Below are 22113 nucleotides of genomic sequence, written 5' to 3'. Positions count from 1 at the left end.
AAATAATTGCACTGAAGATGGTTTTGCTGTTGAGGTCAGTTAGCTGCCTGTTTATTTTGTACCAGAAGAAAACAGAGCGGTGGCCTGATTTACACCCCCCAGTAATGGGTTAACAGTGGGTTGATTGGAGTAGGGAAAAGGCTGACGGATGGGAGCTGTTTGCACCCCCCTGGCTTTCAATCAGGGTTAGTAGGTACAACTCGGACTAACTGAAATGGGCACTAAGGGATTTTAGACAGAGCTCACTGAGGCTTGCAGAGTTTGTATGCTTCAAGCATTTTCTTCACCATTAACATATATATATCCCCTACTCACTGAGGCTTTTATTAGCAATACAATAAGCATCATGTTGCAGGAAAGGCAGGACTAGGCTTTTAAAATCATCCATTTCACCGTTGTTTATGACCAATGATCTGAAGAGGGCTTGTTGTGGCTGACTCTGCTATCACAGAGCCAAAGTAACTGTTTTAACCCATTTTCACAGACTATTGAAGTTTATGTTCCTGACTTTCTATACAGGAAGTAGTGTGTCCTTTGTGTCCTTTAACCCTCATGTTGTCCTCATGTTGTCCTTGGGTCAAATTGACCCGTTTTCCTATATCAATGTTCTTTTTATTTCCCCAAAATAACATGATTGATTCCACACAACGCTCTTTGCCAAGCACACATCTCTACTTTCATTAATGTTGGGGCATCTTATTCAGTTTTATAGCATTTTAAAAGTGTTTTTGAAATAATATTGAGTAAAAGTCATATTCCAGTCTGTGATTATCCATCAACATCCATTCCTTTCATTTTAGTCTAAATAATTCCTAATTTCTGCTTTTCTAACTCAGACATTAGGTATAATTTCCTATTAATGAGGTTTATTGACCATAAATATGTATGTGTATATTGTGTACATTTTTATATTGTGGGAAACGTTGCAACTTAAGAATTTCATTGCATGGTGTAAAATCTGTGCATATGACAAATAAATATCTTGAATCTTGAATCTTGAATAAATTCGCAAAATAACTGTAAAACTAAAGTTAACAAGTTTGTCTTGTGTAGTGTTAAACGTCAGAAAAAGTGACAAACATTGATAAAAAACTTAAAAAGTGTTAAAAAAGAGACGAAAACGTAAGAAAAAGTTAAAAAGTTGACAAAAAGCGTAAACAAAACTGTTTTTTTTTTAATGTAGACGGGAAGACAACACGAGGATTAACCAGATCGTAGGTGCCGTGTGCAGGGATTGTAAAGACAACAAAGCAAGAATTAAAGAAAAAAACATTGGTATCGAAAGATAAATAATCATTATTATTGGATGTGTTTTAAGTTTTCACATCATCATCTTAAACAACAAATCAGTGCTGTTTTCTGGTGATAGCAATGGGAAGACGCCTCACTCTAACTGTTGGAGCCAGTTTCTCCACCAAGTTGGATCTTCTTCTGGAATTTTTAGCAGCTTCAAAACAGATTCGCAGTATAAAAGAGCTCTGTTCTTCTTGAATGATGTTGAAGTGTAGATCACTTCAGTGTTGTCCAGCTGAGGTTGATGCTCTGGCTTTTATCACCCCTTCTGTTTGAAGACCATTACTCCTGCTCAGACAGGGGGTTTGTTTTTTGAAGCCGGACAGCTCCAGTGAACTCAGAGCCAGGACAAATGACAACATTTCCAGGAGGCAGAGTGGGTTTGGATAGTGTTAAATGTTGATTAATGGCCCCGTAATGAGCTCCTGTTTCTTAGTCTCCTTCCTGACGAATGTCAAGGAGTATTAAAAAAGGCTTTGAGGGGTTGTCTGGTAAATGTATGGAGATGCTGTTGCCTTCACAAAGTGGCTTTGGAGCTGCTAAGCCTGTGGGGTCACCTGCATGGGGTGCACTGGATGTGTCCTACTGGGCCCGCTCCCTGAGTCCATTAATCAACCAAACGCTGAGCTCTGACAGCTACTTACACTGGGCACACCCCAGGGCCTGCTGGGAAGTCAAGCTGTGCCTTCGCACAGAACAAGTAATTGGAATGGACTCCTGTAACAGCTAATTCATCAGTTTGATTGATACCTTGTTTACTTATTTCACTCATGTTTATTAGAGGTGTATGTGTTCAGGCATAATGAATTCTTTGAGAAGCTGCACATCTAGGCCTTAACCACACTCAAGACCAACTGTGTTGCTGTTGTCTTTCAGGGGCAGCGGGGCGCTAAAGGAATCCCAGTAAGTGTGTGAAGTCTGATATCAGTCCCGAGATCATGACCTGCTAACCTGCTTAACCCCGGATCTCATTCACCTGTGTTCTTGTTGTTTTTCTAGGGGGAACCTGGACCCAAAGGGGAAAAGGTGAGACATGGTTTGCAGTAGTTTTGACAACTTGGCCAAGTAGTACATCCAGTTGTTTACCAGCTTTAACTCTTACTGTTTCTTTACTGTGAAAGCGGTATTCCAGAACCTTAGCATTGCTCTTCATAAAGTCAGGGAAAGACTGCAGAGAGGGATTACAAAAGAAAAAACTTAAACCCTCAAAGCTTGAGATATTCTGACTTTTAGTCCCTAGCATGGGCCAATTACCTCCAAAACCCTGCATATTCCCAAAATGCAAGATGATAGATTTTTGTTAAAACATCCTCGCCTGGTAAACTCCTCTTTTAAACTTCTGTTTATTATAAAAAATTATGTTAGAAATTTGTAGTCACCATATTCTGATTGAACTTTCTTTCTCTTCTCTCCAGGGCGTATGTGGAGACTACACACACCGGGTATGAAATCAATGTGGAACTTATTCTTTCATATTACAGTTTGACAAAAAGCACTTCACCAATGTATATGCTAAAAATGATTATATTCTGCCTATTGTATTGTAAAATGTGTTAATATCATAATTGCAGACTGTAAAAAAAAAAGTGGACGTAGTATGCATGACATCACTCATAGGTTTATGGACAGCAGTTATGAAGCCTTGAGCAATTTGGACACTCCACACGTGAAGGTTCTTAACGAGAGGGTGGAGCTGAGGACGATGACGCGGCCAAGCCAGTATTGTTAATGGTTGCTATAGCGATACGCTAGACTAAATCCTAAAGGGGAACCGTTGCAGCTTTTCAACCCTTCTGAAGGGAGACATCCACTGGGGATTTTAGCAGCAGACTGTCCCTTAAGTGACCAGCTAATGCTACTGCTAGCTAGCTAGCTTGGTTGTCAGAAAGCTGAACAAGACATTTCCAGGTGACCAAAGTGTTGTAGTTAACTTTGATGATGTGACAACACACAGACATTGTAATGTCCTCAGTGTTAGCATGGTTAGCATTGCTCTGCCTCTGTCCTTCTTGACAGGTCCTAAAGCAGCCCCTGCTTTATTGTCTATTTTCACACAAATGGCACCATGAATCTTGCTGTATAGAAGAAAACTAGCGATTAAGACCAAAAAATAAAATGTAAAAAATATTTCTGAGGTAATGCATCAAAGCAGAAGTAGGCTCATTTTCTCATAGAGCGTTATAGAAACAGACTTCTTTTTGGAGCCAGTGGAGTCGCCCCCTGCTGGAAATTAGATAAAATGCACGTTTAAGGCTTTAGTTTTAATAGACCTGCAGGATCGTCCATTATTTTTACAGTCTCTGATTATGACACACACTGAACCTTTCCTGTTGTCCATCCTGTAGAACACACATCTATTACAGGTCCACGCGCAAGTGCAGTGTAATAATGTCAGAACAGAATAGAAAAGTAAAGTGGGAAGGGGAGAAAAGTACTACAGAAGCTGGACAGATAAATGGCCGGTAGCACATTGATGGGTAGCACATGCAGAGCTGTGCAGACGTCCCTGGGGTTTGGCTAGCTGAGAGAAAACAAGGCAATTACCAGCAGCCTGCTGAAGCCCTACGTGATAAGAGCCTGTGTGTGCGGTGCCAAGAATAAGAGTCTCCTGTGTAAAGGGGGATTTTTCAGATAGCAAAGTCCATTTCCAGCCTAATTCAAGCTTTCAGTTATTAAACTGCTCCTGCTAAGATGATCAAAGTTGGGGTTTTTTTTTGTCATGCTTTGCTATTGCCATGTTTTTTTTTTCTACTATGAAGCTCCCATTTTTAAATGTCCCTCCAAATAACAATGCACAACGCTGAAATGGTTTATGAGCTGTTTCAATATGTCTCATGTTGTGATATACGTCTCTGGACAGGACCAAAAGAGGATTTCAGGTTTGATATCTTTAGCCGGACAAGAAGCCCAGCACCCCCATTTCTAACAAGCAGTATGCCTGTTGAATTTGTTTTTCATACACTTTTAGAGACCCCTGCAGGAGTCTGTATGGGAGGTCCATTCCCAGTGTCTGCTCACACTTCAGGCCTCAATCCTATAGTGAGACCCTTGGGGGATGGGGGTTACTGTAGGTGGAGGTAAAATGTTTAGTGTGTAGAGATTTTGCCTTTCAGGGCAAAGCCAGCAAATGTTTTTTGTGTTTTTGTGAGATGTGTATTTCAGCAGAAGCCCCACAGTTAAAAGAAGAGTGTAACATTTTGGGAAATATGTTTATTTGCCTTATTACTTTCAAGTGCAAAACTGGAGTCAGGACAAGGTTAGCGTAGCTTAGCACAAAGACTGGAAGCAGAGGGAAACAGCGAGCCTGGCTCTGTCCAAAGGGAAAAGATAAACGTACAAACAACTCCAGTATAAAGCCTGCTCTTAACAGACTGTATCTACTTTGTTCAATTCAAACAAAAAGTTACATGACAATTATAATTTGTGGAGCAATTTCTTGACAGACCATGGTTTATTTCTCTATGTAGCACGAGTTGGTCGTAACACCCAAAGGTCGGATTCATGAATTGCTATTTTACATTTGTATTCACATCAAAAGCTAAACCAAGAGGACACATCATAAGATTTTTGCAGGTGTTAGCTTTTGTTTAACTTCTAGGCTAGCTGTTTCCAGTATTTATGCTAAGCTAGGCTAAGCACAACTTGACTCTAGCTCTGTACTGAACACAAAGACGTGAGATTAATATCCCTCTGAACATCTCACCCAACAGTTTAAGCTATTCCTTTAAAAGGATACCCTCTTAAATTCAGGCTAAGGAGACATGAGTCACGTGTTGTGTGGTTGGACAATGACTCGTTACCACGGTTACCAGCACTGACTAAAATGACCACTTCCCTGGTGTGTAGGGCCTCTTTGTGCAGGATCTTCCTCTGAAAACCCTGGCTGCCTTGCGCTCCAGTCAGGCTCTGATGTTGAAGGTTTGTGGGTGCCACCAAACACCCAGATAGATAACCCTCAGCGGGGGTGTCACCTAGTCGTGCCGCAAAGAGAGCCAGCGCCCATGAGCCAAGGCACTCCTCCACACAAAACCAAAAGAAAGATCAATGGGGATGACGTTGCTACCGTTTTAATGAAATGAATGTTACATTTTTTGAATTGTTGCTGGAAATAAAGTTAATTGGGGTCTACGGAAGCACAGGGATGCCAATATTAAGACAAAATCAGTGAATTCAAATTTAATTTTCTTGTGCCATTTGGAAAAATACAAATTCAACTTCAAATTAGATTATATGACAAATATGGCAGTGTTAACTCAATTTATGAATAAATCAAAATGTAATTTCCTTTGCTATTAATCACACAGAATTTAAAAAGGTAATTACTACAGACAAAATGGTACTGTAAGAAACAGCTGAAATGTGTAGGATGAAGCTATGCACCAAATTATTTGAGGTCAAAAGGAAAAATACACCAAAATATTTTTGAATGGAGTTTGTATTTTTCCTAATTTCCAACGAATTATTTCTTTAGAATTTTTCCAGACGTAACTTTAACACAATTGGACACATTTCTACTTCACTAAATGATTTTACTTTAATATTGGCCTCTTCTGAATTCCATACATTTAAACCCAATGTGGTGGATAGCTGGAAACGAGGAAGGCCAACGCAGCACACTTGCCTACTTGCTACATTTATACCCCTTACTTATATTTACTTATAACATTCTGTATATATTTCCATAGAAATAGTACTATTGGTATCTTTAGCTTTCAACTGAGCTACAAAGCTAAAAACAGTGTGATTGACCACACAACAAAAAGAAGTCTGTTCCAAGACTGACATATATGGGAAATATGTATAAGTAGTGAATATACTTTTGGGGTTTCAGGTATTTGGTGAAGGTAGTCTTTACATTAAAGCTTGCTGCATAGTAAAGATTGTGGAAATATGTACGCTGTGTAAAAAGTAAGCAAGTTGCATGCTGCTGGTTCTACTTGGTGTCAGCGGGGATATCATACCTGTTCCGTCCTGTCCTAAACTTGTATCTGATCATGCTGGTCGTCTCAACAGAAGCGGCGCATTGTGCAGCCCTGTGCTGGACAGGTGGCCACAGTAAGTCTGGTTGTGCACTGGAACCGTGCTGCTGTACTCTCTTTGTGGCAAGACTGGCGCCCACCTCTGCTCCGCTGCAACCTAGGGGCCTGGCTCACTGTTAATGGGGACATTGATGCTCAGAAATCCCGAACAGGGGATGCTTGGTGATTTGCAACAAACACACTCTAACAGTATCTAAAAATGTGGTGCGATTCTTTTGATATAAAGAAGCATCACGGGACATCAACCATCCCCTTTGCCACTCCAAGCCCGTAGTTTGCTGTGCTGGTGCCTTTTCTTGTCTTTCATTTCTTCAGCTTTGTTTCCTTTTTCTCTCCTTTGCCCTCCCATTTCCTTGCTTTTCACTGTGATGTTCTATTTCTCTTTTTCCTCCATATCCCGCCCCCCCCCCTCCCTCCTTCGTTCACCTGGTCTCTACCCCGTTACCTTTCTGTGGCCTCCTGGTGACCTTTGCCACCTGTGCTTTGTGACTTCCCCCCGGCAGATGTTGCCCATCACCGTGCGCAACATGCCCTCAATAAGCCCTCTAATCCTAAAACGCCTCAAGGTACAATTCTCTCTGCCCCCTACTTGCCCCCTCCCCTCTGCCAACCGCCATCAACCGTCGCCGAAATCTCCCCAACCCTCCTCCGCCGTCATGCTGTAATTAACCAACTTTTGGCTGCTGCTGCTTCTGAATGATGCGTGACAGGAAATTTATCAAAATGCTGCATTTTTCAGGTTTCAAGCAAAGCACAAATAATGATGTTTTACTTAACGCTTTAGTAACAGAAACATTGGAGTTAAAACTATCCATTGTAGTTTTAAGTGGACTTAGCCAATGGCGTGAATATACAACAAATACAAATGGGCAGGCCAGATGAAACTAGCTCCTTAGCTAACTGGTACATTTACAGTAAGGTGGAAACTAAAATGTTGATTAAGGTACACTGTCCCTGGTAAGTAAATAATAATAAAATAAAATTACAAGTCAACAATCCACTGGTCACCAAAATCTATCAAAAGATCTTGTAATGCTTATAACAAATACAACACAAAAGTACAGTCCAAGACCTACAAACATTTGTCCTTCAAATTCATATGCATATATTGCGCATTACTGATTTACCGTCAGTGGCAACAGGGTCAACACAAGCCACAAGACAAACAAGACAAGGTATTTCTGTTTTCCTAACCTCAGTTTTGCACTTGCATAAAATTGAAGGACTCAAAAGAGTCTGAAAAACAAGTAAAGCAAAAACAATGCCAGATCCTACATTTCCCACAATGCCGATGGTGGCATCTTTTCGTCGGACCCTTTCAAACTCCACACCTTCAGGTTTTAACTCAGGCCTCCTGTCTCTCAGGCTGAGTACTCCCAGTGGAGAAGAAATTCATATTTCAAATAAAGTAGACAGAGAATCAGAGAAGATGAATAGTGTGATGAACATAATATAACCCATTTGGTGATGCAAAATCCTATTGCCATTTTTATAATTCTCCACAATCCCGGATTCCGTGTCTCTGCAATATCTATGCATGGAAACCATGGTGCGTTTGATCTAAGGGTTTATAGACTTCCATTATGGCAAATAAATTATGATTAGAGAACTAACACATTTGGTCAGGATTTTGGGGATATAGCTAGGAAAAGGCCCTACTGTAAAAACATCAATTACGGGATTCAAACTCCCCTTTTGAGAGTTTGACACCCAGCCCATCCAACACCATTATCCTCTGTCTCACTCCATGAAAGGCTTGGATTAAACTACTTCCTGTATGACACTGGACGTAAATCGTCATCACCACTTCAAACATAAAACAATACACAGAATACATTTCTAAATGTGCTGAACATGATATACAAACTGTTAATAGAAGATGCACAATTTAAAGAAATATTTACATTTTCCTTGGAATAAAATGAAATCTATGAATACAAGCCTACTCATATAAGTTCTTTACCAGGTCTTCATCATATAACTTGAAGCATTCAAATAGACAATGCATAAATTAATATATGTTCTGGAGCCATCTCTGCCCGTCAGCTCCTACAACACAAGCCAAAGCTGTGAAGTCGGGCGTGCTGCCATGTGGGTCATTTGACCTTTACTGTTGCACAGGTTAGCCTAGGACACAATACCTTGTTTGGAAGTCAACACTAGTTGCTATCATACATTAAGAAACACAAAATGGACTTAAATTCTGTAAACAGTTCATATTTCCCCCTTCCATAATGCATCAGATATCAGTGTTGACCATCTGATGGAATGGGGTTTCCATCATATTGAGACTAGAACAATGGCTGCTTTTCTTTTCTATTTCTAGAATGGTCTGTCATTGCAGAACAGCACATTTTATTATCAGCTATTGGCATAGCACTGTGTGTAACCCCTGGGGAAAACATGTCCAGAGATATAAACTGTATCTGGACGCAGAGGAGGAATGATGAAATATGGATCGAACATGGATGGATATGTTCTCCATTTTCTAAGAATAGAAGCTTAGCGGTGCTCTGTGGTCCTGAGCTACTGTACATGTGTGCTCTCCTACAATAACACAGTGATTGCTGGGTGACTGAAGTAAGGCCAGCGCTTTGTTTTAGGAACTTCTCTAAGTCGGACCACATGTGCAAATAAATGATGTACTGTAGCACAATGCATTCAATTTCATGCTGTGCAAACTTCTTCCTCTCAATAATGATGCATGTTTCCACATGGAGGTGTCTTCTCTGTAAAAAATAGATTTTATGAGTTTGAAAAGATGAGTAGCGGAAATTCAAAGGAGGAGCAGATTCAGGACGAGTAGCAGCCAGACAGATTTATTTCAGCCGTTGAGGTTTATTTATTATCTTCATATCCTGTGCTTGTTTAAATTTCCTTCATTTGATTTTGTTTAGTCTTGGCTTTGGTTTGAGGTAATTCCCAGGGTTCCTTCTGTCAGTGGGCAGTCTTCAGAATGATCACACAGATTATCAAACTTTATCTCTAAAGCACATTTAAAAAGCATTAGCAGCACATTTAAAAAAAGAAGCTGCAGGAAAGATCAATGTCATAATTAACTCACATAATACTTCTAAGCTGGACTACCTTTGACAACTAGTCCTTGGAAAATTAGAGATCCAGGTCCATTAATTCTATTTAGCTTGTCAAAAGATCAAATAACTACCTCACCCCATATGGCCCAGTGCCTTGCTCTCCAAACCAAGGCAGTCCCTAAAGGGAAAGCACTTTCTCACTCACTAGATGTCTTTCAAGCTTATTGCACTTGCTCAGGTGTCACCATAAATCATAAGCCCTGTCTCTGTTAAAAGATGGACTCTGTCCTCAGATGTGAAGATCCTCCTTGGTCTCTCTGCGGCAGTGCACTGACTCCTGGTCGATGACTTTGATCACCACTCAGTCGCAGCAGTGATCATTTTGGTCTCATGTTTGCTGAGATATTGACTGCTGCCGTGGGTTCGGTTGACCCTCCGTGAGACCAGTTTCCTGGCCCTTGTACAGGGTCCAAGGGTACTTAAGTTACTTTGACCCCATTGACAAAGAAGTGCTCAAAGTCAAAAGACCAAGATCAATTTAGTGATCATGTTTCCATGCACATAATATTCTGTTTTTTGCCATTATTCTGAAAAGACCATATATCAACTAAGCTGTTTACATGGCTAGTGAAAGTTTATATTCCACTAATATTCCCGCTGTGCAAAATAGGATCTTTCACCAGTGGCAGACTTGATCGACCGTGCGAACACAGCGTCCCTCTTTCATTCCTTCAACCAGCTTCTTGAGGAGGTCGGCGTAGCGATGTTTTCCCATATTCAGAAACCTGTTGATATCCTAGTCTTTGATCATGTTTAAAAGTAGCTGTGTTTCTTCTTTTTATTTAGCCATGCGTCTCTACCGTAGCTCGGCAAACTCTTGGCTGGTTGGTTTGTGTACAATAACCATAGCAACGCACAGAGCTGACCGTAAACTGTAAACAGCCAAGAAGCCAAAAACTGCAGTAAAACCCCTGATTGAGACACATATTCCGAATGCGCTGTAAAAAATATCCAAAGAATGCCGTCGCACATGTTTTAATGTGAAAAAGCTAAATTCGAAGAAAGGCCCTATTTAGAACGAAATAGGCTGTTTACATGACCTGTATTAAAGACAGAATATTGTCATTTTCTGAGAAATATTGGTGTTCATGTAAACGAACTCGATGTCTCTATGAAAAGAGACACTGCTTATGACTTCAAACACATTCTTTACTACATGACCATAGTTCCGTAGTCCGTATTACAAAATTTCCAATGCTGTGACTAGTTTTGGTCTCATATTCTATGATTTGGTGCTCTTCCACTGGGCCTGGCAGCTAGGTACATCATTGAATAGGATCGGGTTAAAGTCATCAATCAGTGTCACTGAAACAAAGTTCTGCACCAAGCTCTCATCATCTGATGCAGTGACCAGTTATGTCTCATATTCACAGTCACGTTCGTCTGCCTCCGGTGCCCTTCCTGCCCATGGTACTTGCTAAGACCCTGTCACAAGGGTTCTTCATCATTTCCTAACACCTGAGCGAAGTGAATACCTTAAAGTCCATTACACATGGTAAAATCCCTGGAACAGAATTAACTTTAACTTTGGCATATTTGATCCCCGATATGTGATCCAAAGGTCAGGAATGAATCCCCAAAACCTTGTTGCTTGATGCTTGTCTTGCTCCATGGCTTGCCTTCCTCTCCGCAACCCCCCCTGCTGCAGTTATTTGTGGTGCTGAGTGAGGTTGTTGTGTTGGCATGGCCAGTGTGGCGAGGGATGCTCCAACACTGAAGGTTTTAACTCAAGGTCTCCCAGCAGGGCGAGCCTGGAGCGCAGGGACCCCCGGGACCTCCGGGACCCCCAGGACTCCCAGGGACCCCAGGCCTGAATGGAGCCACTGGTCCAATGGTGAGTCCCAGTCTGAGTTCAACCAGCTATCAAAATTCTACCATTACCACTTTTAAATAGCCACCTTGCAAATCATTTCAGTCTTCGCACGAACAACAGAGACTCAAAAACTTTTTAATCAGTCAACTCAGAATCATCCCATGTGATTCTGAGTAATATCAAATGTCATGTAATGTTTCTGTCAATACGTTATGACTTCCTTACTTTGTCTGTGGCTCTCAGCCCCAAGCCCATAAGTTCCTGCTGGAGACTTTACAAAAGATACATTTCATTCATTGTTATTGAGAAAACTATGTTGGAACCACAGCAGTTGATTGGGTTTTTATTTTAGCAGGAACTAGTCGTTTGAGTATTCTACATAATGAGGGTATAAAACATCAACAACCCTTGCAATAACAAGACAACAGAGTATCAGTCACAAAACATAAGAAAAGGAGATGCATGGCTGACTGTAACTTTCCAATGATAGGGAAAATAAAATCACACTTCCCTCCATGATGGAATTTGAAAATGGATTTGAAAATAATTTTAGCTTTTTTTTTTCCTCCCTGTGGACACATTTGTGGCATAGGGTAGTTACCAAAATTACCACTTTCCATGTTCAAAATTCATATTAAAATGTTACTATACCTGGGAAACTGACATCTTATTATTATCACTAGTTAAAGTGCCTGAAAATCAATTCAGCCAAAATCGGTCGATTACAGCAGGAATCTTCAACAGGGGGTCTGGGACCCCTAGAGGGTACTCAGAGTCAATTCGGGGGGGGGGGGGGGGGGGGGGGGGGGGGCTCCAAAAATTAAAAAGTCTTAACATCAATCCAAAATAGTATTACCAACTATAAATCCCCACTGCTTACTGGCCTGTAGGTAAGGTAGTCCCTAAGGCCATCCACAGATACACTAAGGATTCACATGTGTGTTTTAACATTAAATAATGATTTATAAAATATATTATTATTAGGCTGTTTGAATAGCTTAATATTCTGGGAGAAAAATGTATCTATAAAATCTTTAAGCTGCCCTACATTTTAATGTAGGCCCAATTTAATATGCAACTTCATTTTGTACAATATATGTAATAGGAGGTCCATGAGAAGTCTGTTTTGAGTTAAGGGGGCCTTGGCTTAAACACTTTCAAGACCCCTGGATAAAAGTAATTGAATCTAAATTTAATAAAATATATAGTGTAAAACTAATGCCCAATATTTAACGCTTACGAAGCCAACAGTCTTGAGCTGTACAATGTCATGAACCTTACAAGCTATGCACAGGCGAGTCTCATCCTATTCCACCATCCATCCCTACATGATGTGAACACATTCATGCTTTGGAAACTACAGTATAAAGAGATTCCAGAGAAGTGAAAACATTGTAATAAAAGTATTAAATTGCTTGTATTCACAAGTTCACTTTGCTCAAGGACACCATTAAAAGCTGTCTATGACTCAGCTGTTTCTAAACTGTTGCAGCCTTAGAACATAAAACGACTCGTCAGCTTTTCACTTTGACAACCAACAGAGCTGTTGTAGTTTATACAAGTTTAACCTGCAAGGTGAAGTTCAAGACTAATATTTTAGTGGGAAAATATTTCGGATTTACTATCACGCTCTCATCCACGATAAGCTTAGTTGCATATTCAAATGGCGCCATGGCACTGGCATGTTGGATGGTTTTGTAGATTCTGTGTAAAGAGTGTTTGTTCTTGTCAAACAGGGTAAGCCTGGTGAACCAGGCAAACCAGGAAAAGACCCAAGGGTAAGCTTTGGTTCAGTGAGTCCTGAGTCTACACATATTTTTCCAGAAAACTTTCAAACAGACGTTTGTTGGTGTGACATTAACCTCCTTGTGATTTCTACATTTGTTCTGCAGCTTCTACCAGGCATGAAGGTAAACATCTTCTTCTTCTGGTCCAAACAGCAAAATTACAATTCTAAAAAAACTTGATTAGCATCACGGTGGCCTCTCATGACGACTCTAGACTTATTACAGACAAACACAGCCAGGCCCAAATAAAACAAGCCACATGAAACGGGGATCAAGCCAAGATGTTTCCACTCGGTTTCTGTGCAGCTGCTCTGATATTCAGACCCGCCCCACCTACACAACAGAAACTCTCTCTGTCCTTTGGATGTGATGAGTACATCTCCACATGATGCATTAATCACCACGGATTATTTAAAAGGGGGAATGTAGATTTTGAGGTCAGAGGCCTGCCAGTGCCTCTCACTATGGAAAACAAGCCAGCAGGAAGTTGTCGCTCTTGTGATAGGCTTTAGCATGCAGCACCATCAGAAACCATCAGGGTGGAGTCATGATTTTGAAGCCTTCCATTTTTTTTAACCAATATTAAATACTGAAACAATGGCTGGAAATGTACAGTACACACTTTGTTTTTTTTCTCCCTAGGGTGAGGCAGGTGTGCCAGGACAAAAGGTGAGCTGTTTTTTTGTGTTTCACTTTTGAAAAAGTATATTGCATCCAGGATGTGGGTAGATTGGACAGGAAATACTTTTTCCAGGACACATTCTACTGTACACAATGTCAATGGCTTTTCCATCACGCACATGAAGCAATAACAATCTTTCCCTGAGTAATGGTACACTTAGATATATGTATTTTAAGTTACCTGCTTTGATTTGGCTAAAAAGATCCCGTTTTAATGTTAAAGAGTTTCCTATCATTGAGCAGTAGGCTGGCATTTTAGAGTAAAGTAGACATACGATTCAGGACTTTTAGACGACCTCAGGAGAAGATGCATTCACCAAATGATTTGCTTGTGTTGTGTCCACACACCATCTGATTGCTGATGTCAGGCCTGCTGTTAGGAATTAAGGACAGGGGGACAACATCTTCCAAATGATTGATGCCCCTTATCCTGGCCTGGTCAACTTTCTGTGAATCAGTGTTAAGTTATAATATTTGTCTTGCTGTCCATCCACAGGGGGATCGAGGTGATGTTGGCCCTCTAGGTCCTCAAGGCTCAAAGGTATTCCACTTTCTACCTGTTTTTAGAACGTTATCATGTTTAACTGTGGAGTTTTAGTTGCTTTTAATTCAAAGGCACGTGACAAAAAAGTTATCTCGTCATCTTTGTAGCCGTGTGCAGGTTTTCTGTCTGTGTTTTGTCCTGGAGACAAAGCTATCAGACTCAGCTGGGCATTTCATACAAAAGGCACTGCAACTTAACCCAATTCTTTTGTTGCCTCATCTGCCCCAGACAAATTTCTCCTATAGGAGACAATAAAGGCTTATCTTGTCTTATCTTCTGTTAAAACTTAACCTACAATCTTAAGAAGACACACTCACACTCAGGTTGTTAAAGCTGCATATTAGCTTGAGCTTAAAGGGTGAGGCCTGTGGATTTTGTCCTCCATCTTGTCCCAGCAAGCACTGCAGTTTACAATTTCATTTTTTGAATTAAATGAAGCTTTGGGAGTTATTTAGAAGTGACCTCGCAAAATGATGCAAGTAGCATATGCTGCCACATTTATGGTTTTGACATTCATTTAATGGGAAGTGGATGTTGGGTTATTGTGTAATAGTCTGCATAGTATCGAATAGGGATGAACAAAGTATACACACACACACGCACACACACGCACACACACACACACACACTGTGTGGATAGCAGCAGCTTAAAGGCTCTAACCTTGGCTTTGAAGCTGTGAGCAATGTCCGCTACACTCTTCACGTGCTTGTCCTGCACTTTTCCATGGCTTATCAGACTTCCTCTAGAGGACACACACGTACATGGACACAGCAACTGGTCCACACTAACCCAAGCCATTATATGACATTTCTAGAGACTCAGATTTTGGGGCATTATAGCTGACAAAAGGAGAGATGCCAAACCTGTTAAAACGTAGAATGGTTAGTAGGTTGAAAAGAGGATTAATGAAGCTACTGTATCTGTAGCAGGCCAGAAACGGGCCGACATGGTTCCAGAGTGTCTCTAGACTCAACTCTAGTAGTAAGATGAGTAAGAGTGAAATCATAAAGAGAAGGAGGCTACAAGATTGATTTATAGAGGGTTTAGGGGAAATTATTTTGAGCTGCTCTGAAGCTCTATTGATATTTTTGGCCACTTAGAGACAGTGGAACAAGCTCATAAACGCCACACCTGACATATTCTCATCATATAAAGTTACTGTGGCTAACATGTCCATGGCTGCCAACTCTCACGCATTCACCTTGAGACTTACGCAATTTAATGAAAAACCAATTGCGGTGTAAAAATAGGAAACTGAAGACAGAGCAGTGGTTTGCTAAAATTATTCCTAGGTCTTTTCAGAATGGTCTTCTATATCTATGACATTCCATTCCGTTGCCGCCAGAAATTCTGCCGGATGTCAGTGATTTCGGCCGGATGTCCGTTACCTTCTCCATTCTTGGTGGGGGAAGATAGTTTTGCTTTGCCGGACCTTCCTCCACCGCGCTGCGGTGGAAGATCTGGCTAGTCTAGCATTCCTGGATGGGAGAAAAACATGCTCTGGTTTATTAGGATACTTATCTTTTTTTCTGTTTTTGAAAGATTAATTGTGGTGCTGTTCTGTCTTTAATGGACCGGACAGATAGGTGAGAAAAGGTTAGAGATGCAGGAGATCGTCACAGGTTAGGCTTGAACCCTGAAACCTCTGCTTCGAGGCATAAACCTTTCTGTTTATGTGCGCCTGCTCTACCAGCTGAGCCAATATTGGCATTTCTTTAAACCAATCACAATCGTCTTGGGCGGCGTTAGGCACAGCCGTGGTGTCTCTGCTTAGTAGTCTCAGGAAGGAAGTTGTTGTGGTGGAACATGTGTACGTTCAGAAGTAGTTTTAGTTTTAGTCGTCAACAGAAAACTCAGATTGGACAGATAGTCTAGCTAGCTTTCTGGATTTACCCTGCAGAGACCTGAGGACCAGGTAACCATAGTCCTCAGATTGGACAGATGTCTAGTAGCTGTCTGGATTTACCCTGCAGAGATCTGAGGACCAGGTAACCATAGTCCTCAGATCGGACAGATAGTCTAGCTAGCTGTCTGGATTTACCCTGCAGAGATCTGAGGACCAGGTAACCAGTCCTCAGATTGGACAGATAGTCTAGCTAGCTTTCTGGATTTACCCTGCAGAGATCTGAGGACCAGGTAACCATAGTCCTCAGATTGGACAGATAGTCTAGCTAGCTGTCTGGATTTACCCTGCAGAGATCTGAGGACCAGGTAACCATAGTCCTCAGAAATCCACCAGAGGATAGAACGCCAACACAGAGACAGAGGACGGGGACGGACATCCAGCTGAAACGAGGGACATCCTTTGGCATTGCCGACGGCACCAGAACAATCCCGGGAGTGGAACATTGTCGATATAGACTACCATTACCCCAACCTGCTTTCTAATGAGGAACTTATCATAACTACTACAGCCACTAAAAGATATGAAGCATAATTACTGCTTGAACAAATCCTCTCTGATCTCTGGGAGATTTTATCTGTTATCCAGTGTGTATCCACTGTCTGTCTGGCATGAATGGAAACACTACCCCAAACTGCGTGGGGAACTCAATGTGTCCAAACCATGAAATAATCTACTTAGGTCACAAATGGATAGGAGTTTGTGATGATCCTCTGTGGTTTCGTCCTTACAGATCGGCACCTTTCACATTGGACAGTTATTCAAAATAATACTTCAAAGAGCTATTAGTAGAGCTTTAAAAATTCAATCCATGTCATTGCTACTGTGCTCAATACTGACTTCTCACTTGATGTTGATGTTTTGAGTTTTAATACAAAAGTAACTCAAAAATTAGGTGAAATAATGATTAACTTGTACACTTCTCCTTCCATTGAATTCTACATAACTAAAGATAAACATCACAGTCATCTGGGTACCATCAAACAGTTAGGCTGCTGCTGACACAACAAAGCCACAGTTTATATCTGTAACTTGACTCTCTGTGAAAGGGAAGGCCATTTTAAAGGTTTTGACGCTGGGACCGCTGGAAGAACCGTGTTGCTTTGAGCTTCTGTGCAGATTATTGCCTCGGAAACTTCTGCCATTCTCCCATCTCATGTTGTTTTCCCATGGACTCAGCCTCAAAGCCTGATTCTGTTTTCTGCCATGAGCTTTATGAGCACATCAGGCAACTGAGTTAAGGGTCACTAAGAGGACATAGCAGAGGCCTTCGCAGCCACTATGATCTGGACGTTTTTTTCCCAGAGGTTGCACAACAACTTCTTAAATGAAATGCAAATGCTCCTTCAGCTTGCACATCCATTCTGAGTCTTTGGAGACAGTCCTCACTGCAGACTGGAATGCCTGTAGAGGATCTCCTGCTCCCTCTAGTGGATTGCTGTGATTGTTGTCAATTGTTACATTTACAGTTTTTCTCTGCTTTGCTTCACAGGGAGATATGGGAGACCAAGGAATTAAGGTAATACGTTTTATCTTTTTTAGCATGAATGGTCATTTTTGTATTTTTTTCAGTACAAGCCTTCAGCTGAAAACACCATAACTGAGTCTGGATCTACAACAGGGGTGTCAGACTCAACTTTCAGAAAATCTGAATTATATTAAGGGCACATTCAGTCGAAAATGACAAATATCTTTGACGATTCAATTGCATGTCTCACAGTTTGGTCGACATAAAGCACTAAAAAGGTCAGCAAAAGGTTTCTTAGGCATCATAGAGTTTAGCAAGTCAAGAAATACAATAACGTTTTTTTTACAACAACCTGTTCCACAGCCTGAATATGCAAAGTGACCTGTTCTGCGGAAATCTGTCCTGTCAAATATGTTTCCCGTCCTTTTGTACATCTAGTAACTAGGCAACTGTTTATTGTGGACCTAAATTGAAATGCAGGCCGGATCAAAATTTGCAAGGGGCTGGATTTGTCCCGCGGGCCTTGAGTTTGACACATGGTCTAGAATAACCTTTAAGACTCCGTATTTATCAAAGTGAGTGAAGTCTGAGTCGCCTTACCTACCTGGTCTGGTTTAAAAATCTCTTCTCCACTGGCTGCTGTTTTTACCCTAAAACTACTTGCCACTTCTGTCCCGGGAGCAACATGATAGAAGGCCCCTGAGGTCTTCTCTGCAGATTTAGACTTTCTACTGTCAGGTCCATGTCAAGAAGGAGTTCTCCCTTTTCCCCCAAGCCTAGTCTTTTGATTTTCCCCTGGTTGAAACGGCGTGTCTGTTTTAACTGCCCCACTGCTTCTCTGAGCTGATGTTTCCAACCATTCTCTAGGGAGATGTGTGTGTGTGTGTGTGTGTGTGTGTGTGTGGTGGTGTGGTGGTGTGTTGTGTGTGGGTGTGTGTGTCTATGTGGCATGTCCAGGTCTATTTATGCATGGCGAGATCCCAGACGTGGCCACTGGAGTCTTCATGATTGAAACTTGGTTTACATTTATACATTTATTAAGTGGAAAGGCACTTCAAAAGTTTGTATTTCATTAGCGGAGCTGCTGTCTGCCTTATAGCTACAAAAAGTAATGCACTGTAATTTGTATACATTCCACGTATTTATTACTGTCAGCACCACTCTGACTGCTGCTATATAAGAGCGAAGTCTGAGTGGATGGGTGGGTCATAAAACACAGGGCGTTCAGTGGGGGGGCAGAGTTCGTGTCCCAGAAGAAGTTAAGGGGTATACACAAGACTTTCACCCAGGAAATGGGTGTTCGTGTCCCAGGAGTTCTACTTAAGGGGATCCAAGCCACAATCTTTAACTGGGAAGACCGCTAAAGTTGCCTAATGTGGTAGAATATCAAACAAATTGTTTTGCATAAGTTTCCATACAATATCATAAGAATGAGAATGCAATGAGTTCTTGGCAAAGATGCACATTGCACCCTTGCAATTCTTGTCATTTCTTGTTTTTTAGGCTTGTCTATTTTTAATTGATTCTGATTCTATACCGTATATCTGATAGAACCATGTTATTGCTTATGAGATGTCGGGGTTATGTAGTGCGTCAAGGATTTGGTATTCTGCCCTATTTCTCCATCTCAATGCTTCTGATGGGCCTAAAATTTTTGATATAATATATCTGTTCACTTTTATACGGACTACATGCGGAGGAGTCCCAGCTCTTCTTTAGCCATGGTAGCGTGGAAGTGGAAGTAGCTGTTGCAGCCGTGCGTCCGTGTGTGTTTTCTCCATTAAGCCTCAAAGATGGACAGATGGGGGGAAAAAGGAAGAAAAAGTCAAAAGCGGAAAAACTTCAAGGAAAGAGCATATTCGCTGTTATCCGCAGGAAACGGCGATCTGGAAAGGCTTTTATTGTTTAATAATAAGAAAGAGAAAGTGCTTTTGCAGGCCAATCTTTCAAAGTTAGGGTATGGTCACCTAAGGAGTTCCATCAACCCATGAGAACTCTGTTCTATATATAATCTCAGAGAGCTGGCTGCTGGCGCCTTGTGCAGAGGGAAAGAAATTGGGCCAGGTAGTGGTTTGTGGTAAACACAAGAACCATTACTGTCTGCTGACCACAAATGATGACGTTTCTAGACTCATGCTGTATAGTTCCAAGGTTCCCGGCATGTCTAGCCATGAAGGAGGCAGACACAACTACCACCTCAAGAGCTTGTCCCATCTGTCACTTGTGAAAGCGTCTGTACAATACACTACTTAGCTCTAGACTGATCTATTAAGCTGTGTTTGGAAGCAGCTTTGAATTTACTTCACCTGTGGGAACAGCAACAGGCGACGACAGCCAGAGTGGATTTCATGACGAAGGACAGTGTGTGAAACGGTATCTCTGCCTTTTTTCTTTTTAATGCAAATGTGAAGCAATGAGCTACCCAGCTGGAGGAAATGTTATGAGCAGAGGGTAAGACAGCAGTTAAGTTCTCCAATCACCCACCGTGTTTTATTATCTTCCCAGCGACCATATGTCTGCGTGCAGCACTGTACTGCATGTATTAGCTCTCTATCAGTAAATTTAAAGGAAAAAATGGAAATGGATTCCAATCCTTGAATGGACACACGTCATTTTTAACAAAAAAATATTGCATTGTCATTTAGATTCAGGGTTAGATTCATACTTTCACTTTGGTCCATGGCAAGATACCAAATTATTTTGTCCAAATATTCATGGTTGGCCGAGGATAATTCATTGAACATTACTCTTTGCTTTTCTCTCCTTTGGACTAATAATCAACTTCATATTCTATAATTTATATTACACTCTGCACATTCTTGGTCTCAGGATGGACAGAATGCGGGGGGTAAAAATGACAAATTCAGAATGAAAATGACAGTGCCATTAGTAATGTGTGGGCAAATTAGCACAACAAGATAGTGGCCTGGCTCTATACAGACAGTTTGTGAAAATGATATAAGAGGAGCAAGCAGAAATGTAACGTGACAGTCCATCGACGGGAAGGAGGACCCAATGCAGACCCCAAGGCAGAGCAGAATGAATAAATGCACTTTCGGGAGGGGTCAGTGAACTGGTTTATGATTGGCAGCAGAAGGCAATCCAAAGAGGCCAACAAAGTCTGAGTCGGGCAGGTTTCCTAGTATGCCTGACACTCACAGTAACAGCATCATCTGTACTTAACATTCATTAGAAACAGTTTGTACAGAGTGAAGGCCTTTACACACGGGGGGAGTGAATAAACAACATGCGAAAGTAATCGCCTGCAATTACCTGCAAATATTTCACTTAAAAACCATTCATACCAGCCGTGATTTTGGGGATATTCCTGCCAGCTCATCTACCGTGGGATAGTTTGACGTCTTTCTAGAGATGCTAGAGAGGTGGGAGATACAGAATGTGTAGGGCTTTTATTTTGATAGGTAAGAACAGAAAGAGTGTTTCTTTTAAAGGCTGCCTTTGTCAAGGTTGAAAGGAGAAATAAAGTTAGCTGTCTATACAGCTGTCTGTGTGAAAGTACTCAAGGCCGAAATAACAGTTTGGAAAAATATATTAACGTGCAAATGATGTGCACGAAACCACCATCCCCTATGTGTTATGACCTTAATCAATTAAACTGTTGTCTGCTGTCTTATAAGAGTAAGGTGATGGAAACATCTAAAATTGACTTTTATAAGTTAGGCAGAGTTGCATCCCAGCAACCATGTGGTATTAATGTTGTTAGCCAAATACCTCATTTGGATATAATTTCCATTAGTGACACTGGCTGACGAATAACTTTAAGTGCTCTTAATTTTGAAAGGTCTTGGTATCAGCACACTGACATAATGGTCCAAGCCTAATCCTGTCCATCTGTTGCCAATCGTACTATTTTACTGTTTTGTGAACACATGTACATGCACTTGCACTGTAAGTCATCATGACAACTCTGGCAGTGATTAGCTGCGTCTCCAAGTCCTCCTTCTGGGACTGAGTGGGACAGGACGACTTGGCTGCAGTACAGAGTGAAAACAAGTGATCCTGCAGCATCAAGATGGTTGCAGTTAAGTGTGTGGGTGACTGATTGGTTCAGACCCATCTATCAATACTTTTCCTCTGAAGTGGAAAGCCTATAGCTGCATGGCTTTAAGAAAGAGATTAGCATATTGATAAATCATGACATGGCATGCCAGTGTGACAGATCCATCTGGGCCTTCACCCGCTGTTTGTCACGGAAAGAGAGATGTTAAAATAGACCGGAGGACAAATTGTCCAGGACCAGAGGAATGCCAGGAGCTGATTGGAGCAGTCATGGATCAAAGAGAGACGCTGATCCTTTTAGGGGTAGTTGTTTTTGGGGAAAGTTTCCAAGGAAACCTCTGTTCATTAATGGTCCCAAGGCATGAAAATTTCACTTTATGAGTTTTTTAACATTAGTATGAGTTCCCCCAGCCTGCCTGTGGCCCCCCAGTGGCTAGAAATGGTGATAGGTGTAAACCAAGCCCTGGGT

General features: G+C 41.3%; 1 protein-coding gene across 18 annotated transcripts in view; it reads left to right on the top strand.

Moving 5' to 3' along the window:
• Positions 1 to 22113, top strand: part of col13a1 (collagen, type XIII, alpha 1) — a 147866-nt gene that overhangs the window by 92904 nt on the left and 32849 nt on the right. For 14 of the 18 annotated variants that reach the window (XM_032541968.1, XM_032541977.1, XM_032541979.1 and 11 more), the window contains 10 exons: positions 2170 to 2196; positions 2293 to 2319; positions 2709 to 2735; positions 5140 to 5211; positions 11169 to 11261; positions 12977 to 13018; positions 13133 to 13150; positions 13670 to 13696; positions 14205 to 14249; positions 17649 to 17675. In XM_032541968.1, the coding sequence (XP_032397859.1) occupies positions 2170 to 2196; positions 2293 to 2319; positions 2709 to 2735; positions 5140 to 5211; positions 11169 to 11261; positions 12977 to 13018; positions 13133 to 13150; positions 13670 to 13696; positions 14205 to 14249; positions 17649 to 17675 (405 nt within the window). Of the gene's footprint in view, positions 1 to 2169; positions 2197 to 2292; positions 2320 to 2708; positions 2736 to 5139; positions 5212 to 6306; positions 6349 to 6835; positions 6899 to 11168; positions 11262 to 12976; positions 13019 to 13132; positions 13151 to 13669; positions 13697 to 14204; positions 14250 to 17648; positions 17676 to 22113 lie in introns of all 18 variants that reach the window. The other 4 variants (XM_032541969.1, XM_032541966.1, XM_032541965.1 and 1 more) reach the window with 4 other exon arrangements.

This window comes from Etheostoma spectabile, chromosome 17, assembly GCF_008692095.1.
Source record: "Etheostoma spectabile isolate EspeVRDwgs_2016 chromosome 17, UIUC_Espe_1.0, whole genome shotgun sequence".
In the NCBI taxonomy this organism is placed as follows: Eukaryota; Metazoa; Chordata; class Actinopteri; order Perciformes; family Percidae; genus Etheostoma; species Etheostoma spectabile.
This window is presented reverse-complemented; position numbering and strand designations above follow the sequence as displayed.